The 16,900-nt window shown below is 44.9% G+C and overlaps 1 protein-coding gene across 3 annotated transcripts in view; it reads right to left on the bottom strand.

Moving 5' to 3' along the window:
- Positions 1 to 16,900, bottom strand: part of LOC126419314 (probable ATP-dependent RNA helicase DDX56) — a 113,070-nt gene that overhangs the window by 93,384 nt on the left and 2,786 nt on the right. For all 3 annotated transcript variants that reach the window (XM_050086505.1, XM_050086513.1, XM_050086498.1), the window contains 2 exons: positions 16,679 to 16,869; positions 14,897 to 15,157 (listed from right to left, as the gene is read on the bottom strand). In XM_050086505.1, the coding sequence (XP_049942462.1) occupies positions 14,897 to 15,157; positions 16,679 to 16,869 (452 nt within the window). The remainder of the gene's footprint in view (positions 1 to 14,896; positions 15,158 to 16,678; positions 16,870 to 16,900) is intronic.

Here is a 16,900-nt window from a genome sequence, read left to right as displayed (position 1 = left end):
GTAATACCTAGGTATTTAGTTGAATTTACGGCTTTTAGATTAGACTGATTTATCATGTAACTGAAGGTCTTGAGCGCTCTCTCTACTTGCCGGGACGAATACCCATTTTCCAGAAATACAGTCTGCAGGTGCTCCAGTTCCATTTGCAAACTATCGGTGTCTATTTTCCAAAACCCAGATACAGTGGTACTTAAATCGGACAAAGGTAATGCTACTGTTTTAATGCTACAGGAGGACTATATTAATAAGAACAATGTTTTATTAAGCGGCTCAACATATCGCTAAACAGAAAAGGATCCTACTGCCCGAGTGGTGCAGAAAACAGCAGAACTTCTGACTAACAGTTCCTTACCAAAGAAGGTAATTAAGAAACTGAAACCAATAGTTCAGTTCCACCTTGGTTATATGGATTGCCGAAGATCCACAAGGATAACATGCCATCACATCCAATTGTGAGTAATACTGGAGCAGCCACCTACGACTTAGCAAAGTATTTGGCACCTTTGCTCAAACCAATGGTAGGAAAGTGTCCACATCACATGAAGAATTCTAGTGATTTCATCAGCAGCTGCAAAGTTATGACTTGTTGGTCAGTTTTGATGTACTTTCACTTTTTACAAATGTACATCTTGTGGACTCACTACATCTCATCGGCAATAGGTTTGGAGCTGACATTACAGCGCTGTTTGAGCACACCCTCTTCTCTACATAATTTTTATTCAACAATGAGTTTCATGAGCAATCAGACGGTGTCACCATGGGGAGTCCTTTGTCTCCCCTGGTGACCAATCTCTTTGTGGAAGATTTTGAGGAGTGAGCACTCGCCTCAGCCACTTTTAAACCAACAGTATTTTGGCAATATTTTGACGATACTTTTATAGTTTGGTCTCATGGTTTGGATCGTCTATGAGAGTTCCTACATCATCTGAATTCCATACACGAAAACATAAAATTTACTATGGAGCTGGAGAAGGAGGGATGCCTGCCATTTTTAGACGTCTTGGTGCGATGGCATACTTCGTCATTCAGTATTAGAAAGCCCACTCACACAGACATTTACTTGCAAGCTGTTAGTTGCCACCATCCGGCACAAACAATGGGTGTTTTGAAGACTTTGATTCACTGAGCCCATGTCACCTCTGACACCGGTAGTTTGCAAACGGAACTGGAGCACTTGCAGACTATTTCTAAAGAATGGGTATTTTTCCCAGCAAGTGGAGACAGTGCTGCAGGTCTGTAAACGATGGAGCAAAGAAGAGGAAGGGGTCTTTAAAATGACTGCCTATTTACCATATATTGGTAATATTTCAGTGCAAATAGTCAGAATACTAAGAAAATATTAAGTGAAAACAATCTTTCACCCTCCTGCAAAAATTTTGTCGGTGTTGGGGTCTGTCAAAGACAACATAGAGCTGCGCAAGGCAGGTGTTTACAGGATTTCATGTGAATGCGGCAAATCTTATATAGGGCAAATGACATGTGCTGTGCAGGATCACATTGTAGAACATCAGCGGAATAGTTGCTTCTTCAGCCTTGTAAGTCTGCCATCACCGAACACTGTATTTACACTGGTCATGTCATGAATTACAATGAGACAAAAATTGTGGCCCATACGTTTAACTTTTGGAGTTCTATTATTAATGAATCCATGGAAATATGGTTGTCTGACAGTGAATCTCTTATTAATCATGATGGCACTTTCCAATTGAATAAGGCATGGAATCCGATCGTCGAAAAACTTCATGTCCTCCATAGCCGGCATAGTTCTGTGATGGAACCATGGGAAGACAATCGAATTGATATCGATGCGGCGTTTTCACACGGAGGCCGTGCAACACAGCAGAAACAGCAGAACTGAATGCGCTAAAATAGCACACGCGTGACACCATGTGAATTCACCATGCACGTGCTGGTGGGGCCTTAAATACCAGAGCTCAGGCAGTTTTCACCAGTATTACCTGAAAATGGCCAGAAGACTGTGCCAAAATATTGTGTCAGGAAGCTACAAACATCAGGCAGTTCTCCTGAAATTTTGTGGAACAGGTACTACTGATAGATTAGTGGGCTTTACAGGGACACAGGTAAGGGTGGAGCAGCGTGGTATCAGAGAAAGGAGGTCAACATCCTGAAAGGTGAGAAGTTGATCTGAGGACTACCAGGTGAAACAAATGTGAGAGAATGTGTTGAGGCTATGGAGTAATGATGCCAGGGTGTCTTGGCAATGGATCTCAAGTATGAAGATGTCATTAATGAACCTGAACCAGACAAGTAGTTTGGGAAGGTCTTGAACAGGTTGGCATAGCTGAGTGCCATGAAGGTGCTGAAGACCACCCACTGATTTGTTATGTACCTTTCCCTCAAAAGAGAAGCAGTTATGAGGATGTAGTCTGTTAGATGTAAACGGAATGGAGTAGTAGGTTTGGAGTCTAAGGATGTTGGGAGAGGTAGTGGGTAACATTGGCAAGGCTATGGGCAAGGGAGATGATTATGTATAGGGAGATGGTGTCAAGATGGCAAGTACAGATCAGGTGATAATTCAGTGGTAACCGTTGATAATCAGTGAAGGAAATTGTCTGTATCTTTAATGTGAGAGGCTAGGCTGGCAAGTGGTTGGAGGTGTTTGTCACCAAGAGTGGAGATTCTTTTGGTAGAAACATGATAACTTGCTACAATGGGGATTTCAGGATTGCTGAGTTTATGGATTTAGCAAGTATGTGGAAGGTGGATATGCAGAGTGTCATTGGAATAAAAAGGAAGATGGCTTTGGGGGAGAGGTTCTGGGGTGAGCCTAAGGATTTGAGTAGGGGTTGGAAGTCATACTACACTTCTGGGATGGACAGAGCTAGACAGTTAGTTGATGCCTTCCATAAGTTAAATACCTTGTTTCACCCCAAAAGTGTGACAGTATTAGTCTGCAAGGATGATAATGAAATCTACGCAATATAATAATCCACCCTTACACTACACTTACTCCCAACCTCCTGCCACATGGGTCATACCACTGTGGATGATACAGGTATAAGACCTGACAAAGACAAGCTCCCAGCACATCCTACACCAGTTACATAACAGTTTTACTCTATCCTATTAAGAGCAGGATCATATTTCTGCTCTGCTGTAATTTTTGCACAGCATTTTATTTGGACATGAACAAAAACAGGCTGTGCACCTAAATGAATTGTCACCTTCAAACTGTGGTCAAGAACAGAGTTGATCCCCCAGCGGCAGAACCCAATGTTGAGCACATGCCCCATTTCAATGGCTGCTTCATAACAAGTGCCGTGCAGGTGCTTTCCTCCAACAACAACTTACAGTGTTTAAAGTTAGTTGTGACTTTTAACAATTCAGTAAGAAGTGATTGGAGGGAAGCATAGTTGCCAGTGTGTGCCGAACAAGTCAGTAGGTGACAGTAATGCCAGGCCTACTTGGCACGTTAATCAGGCTGGCTCGCCTGACTGCATGAATAGTAAGCCATGCAAGCCAGCCAACCTAGAATGTTTTCCAAACAGTTTTAAAGAAACTATTCAGTAATGAACACTGATTCTCACACACCTCATAACTCAATTCATTAGCTTCTGATGAACTGACTATCATTTCATTAATGGTCAGGGTTATTGTAATATTTTGATATTAGGTGAACTACTGCAAGAAATTCTTAAAGTTTGCAGTGAGAAATAGCGGTCATTATGAATCTGCATATGGTGCGTGTTAGGTCATGTATTGCTGCACATGAAATGTAGGTAATAAATTGTAATATCCTTAAAATTGGAAGGATTCACTATCTGTCTCTAATCTTGAGGACATGGAGTGTATGTAAACCACTCCATCACAAATGCACATGCCAGTGAAAAAGCCAAAATCAAATATTCATGAATCCCTCATATCTCAAAAATGGGTTGATGTATCAAAACAAGATTTTGGAAAATCATAGCACACAAAGAGCAGAGTATTTTGCCATACGATTAACATGTGAAACTGCATATCGACCATGATATTCAATCAACTACAGATTTTTTCAATGAAATAATGTAATTTTTAAGGATCATCAACAGCTGGTTAAAAAAAAAAAAAAAAAAAAAAAGAATTGCTTTGGGTTTTGTAACCATGCAAGCGAAGAAGTTACATATTTATTCTTATTCTGAGACAGGGCTTTTTCATAAACCACTGACCCGTCTTGCCCTTAGTTAATGGTTTAATAACTCAATGTTACACAATTCTGTCACAATTTCAACTGTGTTAGAATGTTAGTAAGATGAATATTTGTAAACTCTGTTATGTTTTGACAAAAGAACCAGATTTTAATATGGCAACAAGAGAAGTTACATATTAACCAAAACTCGTCATAGTCCTTCATGAATCCAGGTCTCTCCAATTACATTCATGGTATGGCTGACAACTTGAGACCCATCCCATCATGTAACATTTGGAATGGATTCTTTTATCAGCATTTCAACCTCACTGAGCACAATCTCCTCCTTGTTTTTGACACATCGCTTTTCACCTTGGACCATATATTCTAAGTCAGATTCAAATGAGTATGATATGGAGGAAGCCTGATTACGTCCTTTAGTATCAACCAGTTTGTCAACCTACTAGCACGGGGTTTTGGCTTGTGTACTACAGCAAGTTTCATTAACTTCACCTTATACATGCTAAGTTCAACTTTATCCAGTGGAACATTCTTTCACATTATGAGCAAAATATCTGCTTTCTTCTACTGCATAGTTGTAGTTTGCTCTATCAATCACAACAGTGGTAGGGCAAATTGCCCATTATTATTGTCAAATTCATGGGAATATTTTTGCAGCAGAACATTTTCTTCACAGCCAGTGAATGTGTATTTGACTGGTCACTTTTATTGCAAATCATGTGTTCAAATGTGCTGCACTATAATTATTAATGCAACACCACCACAAAATACTTATTCACAATACATGATGACTGGAAAACATTAGCACCAGAAAATTGCACTTTACAACGAGAGCTTACCAACAAAGTTGCATCTAACATAAAACACCACATGCACCACAGAGTGGCAACAGAGGTGCTTAACCAACTGAACTGCTGGTGGCACGTTAGGAAAACCCAGCCCGTCACTGGTGTTACCTAGGCAACAATGTCAGGCACCCTCCAGTGAGCCGAAAGTCAAAACTCGCAACTAATTTTAAACACACTATATCTGATCTATGAAGATGGGGAGTTCTCCTTGGACACACCCTCTCACCCCATAATCCTCCTGGCTTCAATCTCAGGTAGACCCCAGGCACATGTCCACCAGCATGCCAGCCCCGAAACATTAATTTCACTTGTCCTGCATCCACACACTTTTCTCTTCCCATCTTAACCCTCCACATCATAATGATTTGATGCAGCATCAACTCAGCAGTGCTAGTGCACATGTACAACTGAAACCTGTGCACCTGCTACCTCAACCTCTCAGTGTCAGCAATCCTCTCCCAATATTCCCTCAAACTACTTGCCTCCTTTTTCCCTTTGTCCACTTAAAGGATTTGTCCCAAAGTTCTCTGTACTGTTTATGTACCTTTTGACATCTAGACACCTCTATTATTTGGTGAGTTGTTACCTTTTACTTCTTAAATTAAAGATGCAATAATATACTACGTGACCAGAAGTATTGAGAAACCTGGCTGAAAACGGCTTACAAGTTCATGTGCCCTCCATCGGTAATGCTGGAATTCAATATGATGTTGCTCCACCCTTAGCCTTGATATCAGTTTCCACTCTCACAGGCGTATGTTCAATCAGGTGCTGGAAGGTTTCTTGGCGAATGGCAGCCCATTCTTCATGGAATGCTGTACTGAGGAGAGGCATCGATGTCAGTCAGTGAGGCCTCGGACGAAGTCGGCATTCCAAAACATCCCAAAGGTGTTCTATAGAATTCAGGTCAGGACACTGTGCAGGCCAGTTCATTACAGGGATGTTATTGTCATTTAACCACTCCGCCACAGACAGTGCATTATGAACAGGTGCTTGATCGTGTTGAAAGGTGCAATCTCCATCCCCGAATTGCTCTTCAACAGTGGGAAGCAAGAAGGTGCTTAAAAGACCAATGTAGGCATGTGCTCTGATAGTGCCACACAAAAAAACAAGGGGCGCAAAACCACTAGATGAAAAACATGACCACACTGTAAAACCAATACCTCTGAATTTTACTGTTGGCACTACACACAGTGGCAGATGATGTTCACCAAGCATTCGCCATATCCACACCCTGCCATCGGATTGCCGCAATGTGTACCGTGATTCGTCACTCCACACAGTGTTTTTCCACTGTTCAGTCGTCAAATGTTTATGCTCTTTACACCAAGCGAGGCTTCGTTTGGCATTTACCGGCGCGATGTGTGGCTTATAAGCAGCCGCTCAACCATGGATATCCAAGTTTTCTCACCTCCCGCCTAACTGTCATGGTACTTGCAGTGGATCCTGATGCAGCTTGGAATTCCTGTATAATGGTCTGGATAGATGCCTGCCTATTACACATTACAACCATCTTCAACTGGTGGCAGTCTCTGTCAGTCAACAGATGAGGTCGGCCTGTACGCTTTTGAGCTGTACGAGTCCCTTCACGTTCCCACTTCACTATCACATTGAAAACAGTGGACCTAGGATTTTTAGGAGTGTGGAAATCTTGCGTACAGATGTATGACACAAGTGACACCCAATCACCTGACCACATCCGAAGTCGAGTTCCACAGAACACCCCATTCTGCTCTATCACAATGTCTAATGACTATTGAGGTTGCTGATATTGAGTACCTGGCAGTAGATGGCAGCTCTCTGCACCTTATATGAAAAATGTATGTTTCTGGGGAATTCTGATTACATAGTGTATTGCATCAAGGGATCACCAATTTAGTATTGGAGGGCAGCGTGGAGGGTAAAAATCGTAGAGGGAGACCAAGAGATGAATACACTAAGCAGATTCAGAAGAATGTAGGCTGCGGTACGTACTGGGAGGTGAAGAAGCTTGCACAGGATAGAGTAGCATGGAGAGCTGCATCAAATCAGTATCAGGACTGAAGACCACAACAACAACAAAAGTGTATATAAGACAGCAAATTTAAAAAAATGTAGCCAATACCATAAAAACATCATTACTAACCAAAATGAAAAAAATTGTAAATGGTTACTCAAATACTACTATTTCAATAATAAATGCTTAAACGCAATGGTGAAGAAAGTGCAAGCAACTCAAGAGACAATGCAAGGCAATATTTCTGAATAATATTTCCAAAGTAATGAATTGTTGGTTGGTTTGGGGGATTAAAGGTTGGTTGGTTGGTTTGTGGGAATAAAGGGACCAGACTGCTACGGTCATCGGTCCAGGGGATTAAAGGGACCAGACTGCTACGGTCATCGGTCCCTTTTTCCTAAATGTCAAAAATCCACACAGAATAAAAACGAACAAAGGAAAAGATGACAGACGACACAGGACAAGAGAAACTTAGTCAAAGACCAGACAAAACGAAGTAAAATCATACAGTGTGTGACAGTGGTTGGCCGACTAGAGAGAAAAAAAGGAAAAGCCAACCACCGAGAAACATATTAAAAACTCAGTCTAAAACCGTAGGCCAAAGGCCAGACACAAGACAAAATAAAGACAAACACTTAGAGCAAGCAATAAAAGCCCCCTTCCCAAATAAAACGCAAAACTAAGCCTGCCATGGCAGCATCATCTGTTAAAAGGGCAGGGAGCGTATCAGGCAGCGCAAACGTCTGCCTGAGCACAGCTAAAAGCGGACAGGCCAATAAAATGTGCACCACTGTCAAAATCGCCCCACAGCGACAGAGAGGCGGGTCCCCACAGCTCAGTAATCATCTATGCGTCAGCCGGGTGTGTCCAATGCGGAGCCGACAAAGGACGACTGAGTGCCCGTGAATGGCTCGCTTGGATGACCGCCACACAGCCATCGTCTCCTTGACAGCACGCACATTATTAGGTGTGGTCAGATCGCACCATTCAGCATCCCAAAGCGAGAGAACTGCGCAGCGTAAGACTGCCCGCAAATCAGTCTCCGGGAGGCCTACCTCCAGAGTTGGTTCACTGGTGGCCTGTTTGGCCAGGCGGTCTGCATGTTCATTGCCGGGTATCCCAACATGGCCTGGGGTCCACAAAAGACCACAGAGCGGCCGCAACTGGCAAGAGCATGGAGGGACTCCTGGACCGCCATCACCAGACGAGAGTGAGGGAAACACTGGTCAATAGCTCGTAAACTGATCAGGGAGTTGCTACAGATAACGAAGGACTCACCTGAGCAGGAGCGGATATACTCTAGGGCAGGAAAGATGGCGATCAGCTCAGCAGTGAAAACGCTGCAGCCAGCCAGCAATGAATGTTGTTCGTAGTGGTCCCCTAGAGTCAGAGCATAACCGACATGACCAGCAACCATCGAACCGTCAGTGCAAACAACGCCAGAGCCCTGATACATGGCAAGGATGGAAAGAAAGCGGTGGCGGAAGGCCTCCAGAGGGACTGAGTCCTTTGGACCCTGTGCCAATTCGAGCCAAAGGCAAGGGCGAGGCACACACCATTGGGGTGTACGCAGAGGGGCCCGGAAAGGAGGTGGAAGAGGGAAAACCCCAAGCCCGGAGAGTAGCTCTCTGATGCGGACCGCGATCGCACAACCCGACCGGGGCCGACGTTCTGGGAGATGGATGACCGACTGTGGGAACAGAAGACGACAGTTAGGATGCCCGGGCAAGCTACAAACATGCGTAGCATAAGTGGCCAGTAAATGTTGATGCCATAACTGCAGTGGAGGGACACCTATCTCCACAAGTATGCTGTCCACAGGGCTTGTCCGGAAAGCACCAGTGGCAAGTCGGGTCCTGCTGTGAAGGGTTGGGTCCAGCACCAGCAACGCAGAAGGGGATGCTGAACCATAAGCCAGGCTCCCATAATCCAGACGGGACTGAATTAACACCTGGTAGAGCCATAAGAGGGTAGATCGGTCGGCTCCCCAGCTCAAGCATTGCAGAGCATTAAGATGCTGCCAACACATCTTTTTAAGCTGCCGAATATGTGGGAGCCAAGTCAACCGTGCATCAAAAACCACACCCAAAAACCGATGTGTCTCCACCACAGCAAGAAGTTCACCGGCAAGATAAAGCTGCAGCTCAGGGTGAACTGTTCGTCGCCGGCAGAAATGCATAACGCAGGTCTTGGCAGCCGAAAACTGGAAGCCATGCGCTACAGCCCTAGACTGCGCCTTGCAGATAGTGCCCTGCAGCTGAGTTCAGCAGCTGCAATGCCAATGGAGCTATAGTAGAGGCAGAAGTCGCCAGCATACAAGGAAGCTGAGACAGACGTTCCCACCGCCACATTGAGCCCGTTAATTGCAATTAAAAACTGGCAGACACTCAGGACAAAACCCTGTGCTACCCCATTTTCCTGAACTCGGGAGGAACTATGGGAGGTGCGACTTGCACGCGGAAGGTGCGATGCGACAGAAAATTTCGTAGGAAAATCGGCAGTGGACCCCGAAGACTCCGACCATGAAGCACAGAGAGGATGTGATGGCGCCACGTCATATCGTACGCCTTCCGCATGTCAAAAAAGACAGCAACGAGGTGCTGACAGCGGGCAAAGGCCATACGGATGGCTGACTCCAGGCTCACCAGATTGTCGGCGGCAGAGTGGCCTTTACGGAACCCACCACGAGACGGAGCCAGAAGTCCCCGAGACTCGAGTACCCAGCTCAACCGCCGGTTCACCATGCGTTCGAGCAACTTGAGAAGAACGTTGGTGAGGCTAATGGGGCGGTAGCTGTCCACCTCCAATGGGTTCTTGGCAGGTTTCAAAATGGGGATAACAATGCTTTCCCGCCATTGCGATGGAAACTCACCCTCGACCCAGATACGGTTGTAAAGGTCGAGGAGGCGCCGCTGGCAGTCCACTGAGACATGTTTTAGCATCTGACAGTGGATGCGATCTGGCCCGGGAGCTGTATCAGGGCAAGCGGCGACGGCACTGTGAAATTCCCACTCACTGAATGGAACACTGTAGGATTCAGTATGGTGGGTGTGAAATGAAAGGCTCCGATGTTCCAACCGCTCTTTAATGGAGCGGAAGGCCAGTGGGTAATTCGCAGAAGCGGAACTCGGAGCAAAATGGGCTGCCAAGCGGTTTACAATTATGTCGGAGTCAGTACAAACTGCTCCATTCAGTGAGAGTGCAGGGATGATGACAGGGGTCCGATAGCCATAGAGGCGGCTAATCTTGGCCCAAACCTGTAATGGAGATATATGGAGCCCAATGGTGGAGACATACCGTTCCCAGCACTTCTGCTTGCGTTGGCGAATAAGGCGGCGAGTACGCAAACGTAGCTGTTTAAAGGCAATGAGGTGTTCTATTGAAGGATGTCGCTTGTGACGCTGGAGCGCCTGCCAGCGATCTTTAATCGCCTCAGCGATCTCAGGCGACCACCAAGGCACAGTCCTCTGCCGAGGGGACCCAGAAGAACGGGGAATGGCAGATTCTGCGGCAGTAACGATGCCGGTGGTGATCAAGTGAACCACCGCAACAATGGCTTAATTAGGACGAGGCGCAATAGCGGCCATGGAGGAGAAAAAGTCCCAGTCAGCCTTATCCATAGCCCATCTGCAAGGGCGCCGAGAAGAGTGACGCTGTGGCAGTAACAGAAAGATTGGCAAGTGGTCACTACCACACAGGTCGTCATGCACATTCCGTCGGACAGATGGTAAGAGGCTAGGGCTGCAGACCGAAAGGTTAATGGCTGAGTACGTGCCATGCGCCACACTGAAATGTGTGAAGGCACCATCATTTAAAATGGGAAGGTCGAGTTGCCTCAATACATGCTCAACAGTGGCGCCTCAACCTGTTGCCACTGACCCACCCCACAGAGGGTTATGGGCGTTGAAGTCGCCCACTAACAGGAAAGGTGGCGGCAATTGGGCTATCAGTGCAGCCAGGACATGCTGTGGGACATCACCATCCGGTGGAAGATAAAGACTGCAGACAGTAACAGCCTGTGGTGTCCACACCCTAACAGCAACAGCCTCGAAAGGTGTTTGTAAAGGGACAGACTAGCTGTGAAGGACATAAATGCAGATGCCACCAGATACCCTTTCATAAGCTGCCCAGTTCCTATAATAACCCCGATAGCCATGGAGGGTGGGGGTTCATATTGCCGGAAACCAAGTTTCTTGTAGAGCAATACAGAGGAAAGTGTGAAGGCTGAGAAGTTGTGGGAGCTCAGCGAGATGGTGGAAGAAACCGCTGAAGTTCCACTGGAGGATCTACATCTACATCTACATTTATACTCCGCAAGCCACCCAACGGTGTGTGGCAGAGGGCACTTTACGTGCCACTATCATTACCTCCCTTTCCTGTTCCAGTCGCGTATGGTTCGCGGGAAGAACGACTGTCTGAAAGCCTCCGTGCGCGCTCTAATCTCTCTAATTTTACATTCATGATCTCCTCGGGGGGTATAAGTAGGGGGAAGCAATATATTCGATACCTCATCCAGAAACGCACCCTCTCGAAACCTAGCGAGCAAGCTACACCGCGATGCAGAGCGCCTCTCTTGCAGTCTGCCACTTGAGTTTGTTAAACATCTCCATAATGCTATCATGGTTACCAAATAACCCTGTGACGAAATGCGCCCCTCTTCTTTGGATCTTCTCTATCTCCTCCGTAAACCCGATCTGGTACGGATCCCACACTAATGAGCAATACTCAAGTACAGGTTGAACGAGTGTTTTGTAAGCCACCTCCTTTGTTGATGGACTACATTTTCTAAGGACTCTCCCAATGAATCTCAACCTGGTACCCGCCTTACCAACAATTAATTTTATATGATCATTCCACTTCAAATCGTTCCGCACGCATACTCCCAGATATTTTACAGAAGTAATTGCTACCAGTGTTTGTTCCTCTATCATATAATCATACAATAAAAGGATCCTTCTTTCTATGTATTCGCAATACATTACATTTGTCTATGTTAAGGGTCAGTTGCCACTCCCTGCACCAAGTGCCTATCTGCTGCAGATCTTCCTGCATTTCCCTACAATTTTCTAATGCTGCAACTTCTCTGTATACTACAGCACCATCCACGAAAAGCCACATGGAACTTCCGACACTATTTACAAGGTCATTTATATATATATTGTGAAAAGCAATGGTCCCATAACACTCCCCTGTGGCACGCCAGAGGTTACTTTAATGTCTGTAGACGTCTCTCCATTGATAACAACATGCTGTGTTCTGTTTGCTAAAAACTCTTCAATGCAGCCACACAGCTGGTCTGATATTTCGTAGGCTCTTACTTTGTTTATCAGGCGACAGTGCGGAACTGTATCAAACGCCTTCCAGAAGTCAAGAAAAATAGCATCTACCTGGGAGCCTGTATCTAATATTTTCTGGGTCTCATGAACAAATAAAGTGAATTGGGTCTCACACGATCGCTGTTTCCGGAATCCATGTTGATTCCTACATAGTAGATTCTGGGTTTCCAAAAACGACATGATACTCGAGCAAAAAACATGTTCTAAAATTCTACAACAGATCGACGTCAGAGATATAGGTCTATAGTTTTGCGCATCTGCTCGACGACTCTTCTTGAAGACTGGGACTACCTGTGCTCTTTTCCAATCATTTGGAACCTTCCGTTCCTCTAGAGACTTGCGGTACACAGCTGTTAGAAGGGGGGCAAGTTCTTCCGCGAACTCTGTGCAGAATCAAATTGGTATCCTGTCAGGTCCAGTGGACTTTCCTCTGTTGAGTGATTCCAGTTGCTTTTCTATTCCTTGGACACTTATTTCGATGTCAGCCATTTTTTTCATTTGTGCGAGTATTTAGAGAAGGAACTGCAGTGCGGTCTTCCTCTGTGAAACAGCTTTGGAAAAAGGTGTTTAGTATTTCAGCTTTACGCGTGTCATCCTCTCCAGCTGGGAAGGGGGAACTGATGTCCCCGATGGTTGGGGAAGGGTGTGGCTCCTGAAGTAGACGGAGCAGGAGCAACAGGGAGTGAAGTGCCCCCCACCATCAAGGGGGCAGGTGAGGTCCTCTGGCTCTGAGAGCTAACTGTATGTGGTGCAGCTGATGTAACTGGAGCAGGAGTGACAGTGGCGGCATAAGATGACATCATGCGCACAGGATGAAGCCATTCAAATTTCTGCTTAGGCTCAGTGTAGATCAGGCGATCCAGGGTCTTGTACTCCATTATTTTCCGTTCCTTCTGTAGAATCTTCCAGTGCGGCGAGCAAGGGGGGTGGTGCTCTCTGCAGTTGACACAGATGGGAGGCGAGGCACATGGAGTATCAAGATGGGATGGTCGACCACAATCGCGACATGAGGCTGGAAACACAGTGAGAAGACATATGGTCGAACTTCCAACACTTGAAGCACCGCACCGGGGGAGGGATATATGGCTTGACATCACAACGGTAGACCATCACCTTGACCTTCTCAGGTAATTTGTCACCCTCAAAGGTCAAGATGAAGGCACCGGTGGCAACTTGATGATCCCTCGGACCCCGGTGGACGCACCAGACGAAATGGACACCTCGTCGCCCTAAGTTGGCGCGCACCTCGCCATCGGACTGTAAAAGAAGATCTCTGTGGAAAATAATGCCCTGGACCATAATTTTTTTTATGTGGGGTGATAGTAACAGAAACATCCCCCAGCTTTGTACAAGCGAGCAAGGCTCATGACTGGGCAGAGGATGCTGTTTTTATTAAGACTGACCCTGACCGCATTTTGGACAAGCCCTCCAACTCCCTGAACTTGTCCTCTAAATGTTCTACAAGGAACTGAGGCTTCACGGACACAAAGGATTCCTGTCAGCTCTGGTACAGATGAGATACCGGGACAAATACCTTCCACTGTCATTCATAGCCTTTCGTTCCTCCCATGGTGTGGCCAGGCAGGGGAACGATTTGGGGTCATACACATTAGCCTTAAAGTGAGCTTTTGAGTGCTTAGAGACTGCTGGTGGCTGGCCACCAGCAAGAAAAGATGTGCCCCGCTTCATTGTGTGTCATCCACCCTGATGCCACCTACTCCGACCAAGGGCCCTCCCCACGGGCGCCACCCAGCCACAGCAAAGGCCACCTGGCAGGGTGGCCATTGCTGGGAGGCCTGATGCCCCAGGGAGATGGGCATCTACTCCTTGGCATACGTGGGGAGTTAACGGCGCGGGCATCAGTAGAGCGATCCCTGTGTTGTCAGGGGGCTACAACCAACAGGGTAAATGGCGGCCCCACCACAACGGACTTGCTACCGTGCTGGATTTTAGGTGAAATGTAGTCCATGGCCACCGTCAGTGCAGAAAGTGGCACTGCATATCACACGGCGGAAAGTGCATGCAGGAACGTATCCATGCCCAAGAGATGGAGAGCGGGCAGGACTGCAATGCAACAACGAATAAGCTGGCGAAAGGTCTGACCGCAAGATGGACACAATGCACCAAGTAAGGCACCCTTCCCCAATCGGCTCACTCTTCGGAAGAATTTTGAGATACGGGCATCAAACCTGACAGGAGACCATCACATAAGGCCAAAAATTCTGAAACTCCTTTTAGTCGCCTCTTACAACAGGCAGGAGTACCGCGGGCCTATTCTTACCCCCGGATCCGCAGGGGGACCAAAGTAATGAACTAGAAGTCTTCATAAACTAGGTTCCTGTTGCAAAAGTATCAATTAAGTTGTAAAAAACATTTTATTGACTTGTGCAATGACAGTCTGCAGAGAAACAACAAAGCTAATTCTAACCAAATTGAAAACTCTGGACAAAAATCATTTTAAACTGTAGGTAAATGACTTGTTCCATTTTTGTATCATGTGACATGCAAACAATGAACAGAAATACATGTAATTATTGTCGGGATTTTCCAAAATATATTTCCTGACCTGTAACAACGATCCACAGAGTTAACAAATATGACAGTCTTGCCACGGATAAGATGTAGCTTCAGTAGCGCATATAAAATTGCTGCCTTATCTTCCTCTTCAGCCGCCAAATGATAATGTGACAGTTGTGTTGCTGGCGCTAGTTCTGATTCTTCCAACTTTAATGTAACTGCATTATGCAACACAAGTTTCTTCAAACTCAATACATCTTCTGACAATGTTGCACTTGCAAGTGTTGCCTGGTAAATACGTGGCAAGAATCTGAAAGAAAACCTTTGTTGAGTGACACCAAGAAATCTAGATTATAATTCATCAAGAGAAATGATATAAAATGCACATCCCAATATCCATGACCATCATAATAATCTTTTGGAAGATGTATTACAAAGGAGGGGGGGGGGGGGGGGGCACCCGCACAAGTAAACAGCGGCTGATGAATCAGCTGCATGGCTAATAACTAATAAGCCATAAGCCATACATACAAATTAGTTTGTCACTAAACCCAAGATTTTATAATCAGATTTATTAGTTTCATGAACTCGCAACCAAGCCGCCTACTTCCAGTGTAACCTACACCTAGGACTGTTTCAACAATACATGTGCAGAGGTGCGTGCAGGTGTTTTTTTTTTTTTTATTTTTTTAGTTGTTAATAACACACAAAGTGGAGGAAAAGTGGGTCAATGGAAGTCCCCATTACACACCTCTTGCTTCAACCCATGACATAATGGTGGTGTGATGTGGTGTGCGATGTCAATATGGCGTGGAGGTTTTGAGTTGGTTGTGTTTGTACATCTCGTGTTCTATTTGATGGTGCCCTCTGGTGATAGATGTGGTATTGAGTTTTGGGTATCATTGTGCCAATGTGGTTTCAAGTTCAGATGCTGTAATTTAATTTTTTTTTACAGCATTTGTCTTGGGATGGTCCAGTGTTTTTTTATTATTTATATTTAGCTTGTCCCCACCCTAAACCCCCAATTTCCCGCAGTTGTCTCGTTAGTTTCATTTTATTTTTGGAGTGAGATGTTATAGTGTCTTTTTAATTTTGTTCATGTTTGTTGGCATGTGTATGTAGTGACATCATTGTAATCATTTTGTATATGTTGGAAGTAGCCATTTTCATCATACTGATGGCGTCGAATCAAAGCAGACGGATGGAATCAGTTGCTTCTGTAATGTCGAAAAAGCTGCGTGTATAAATATAATTATGTAATTGAATAGATAAAAAAATCTACTCACAAAGCGATAGCAGAATGTTCTGCCACCACTTGGTGAGTAGATTTTTTTTTATCTATACAATTACACAATTTTGTCAATAATTGGTCATTTTGTTTTCGTTGTTACACACACACACACAAACACAAAAAGTCAGCATGTTTCCTTCCACGAACTTGAGCCCTCTCCAACACCTCTTGTGGTAATGGAACAGTCTTTGTGAGGGTTGCATAACATTTCATTTCAGTCACTTTTTCTATTAACTTGTGCTCAAGGGTAGAAATCTTATGAGGCTATCTGGACATAATATTATGATAATAATAACAACAATTATGATGATGCTGATAATGATAATAATAATAATCACAAAAACAGATTTCTCTTGCGAAAGATTCATATAATCTGTAAAATATACACATTACTATTGTGAAATGTTGTCTGTACACTGTTTCTCAATACTCATCAGCAGCTACGAGGAAGAATTAAAGGTTTTCATCTATGTAATCTACCCACTATTGTCTGGTTCAATGATCGCTATTAAAAAAATTGTGTTTATATATCTGATTCACCTGAATATTTGCTTCAATTCATCTTCATAACCAAAAGAAAACACAAGATCAGCTTCATCAATTACCAACACTTCAAGAGACTTCTTCAAATCTATGTTACCAGCTTTTAAATGAGCAAGAGCTCTTGAGGGTGTAGCCACTACAATATCAGGCCTCTCTGTTAAAAGTGACTGCTGGGCAGACAAGTCAACCTATAAGAAAGATAAAATAATGTTTAAGTGC

The sequence above is a fragment of the Schistocerca serialis genome, chromosome 1, assembly GCF_023864345.2.
Source record: "Schistocerca serialis cubense isolate TAMUIC-IGC-003099 chromosome 1, iqSchSeri2.2, whole genome shotgun sequence".
NCBI lineage: Eukaryota > Metazoa > Arthropoda > Insecta > Orthoptera > Acrididae > Schistocerca > Schistocerca serialis.
The sequence above is the reverse complement of the archived record's forward strand: the minus strand, read 5'-3'. Positions and strand labels throughout refer to the sequence as shown.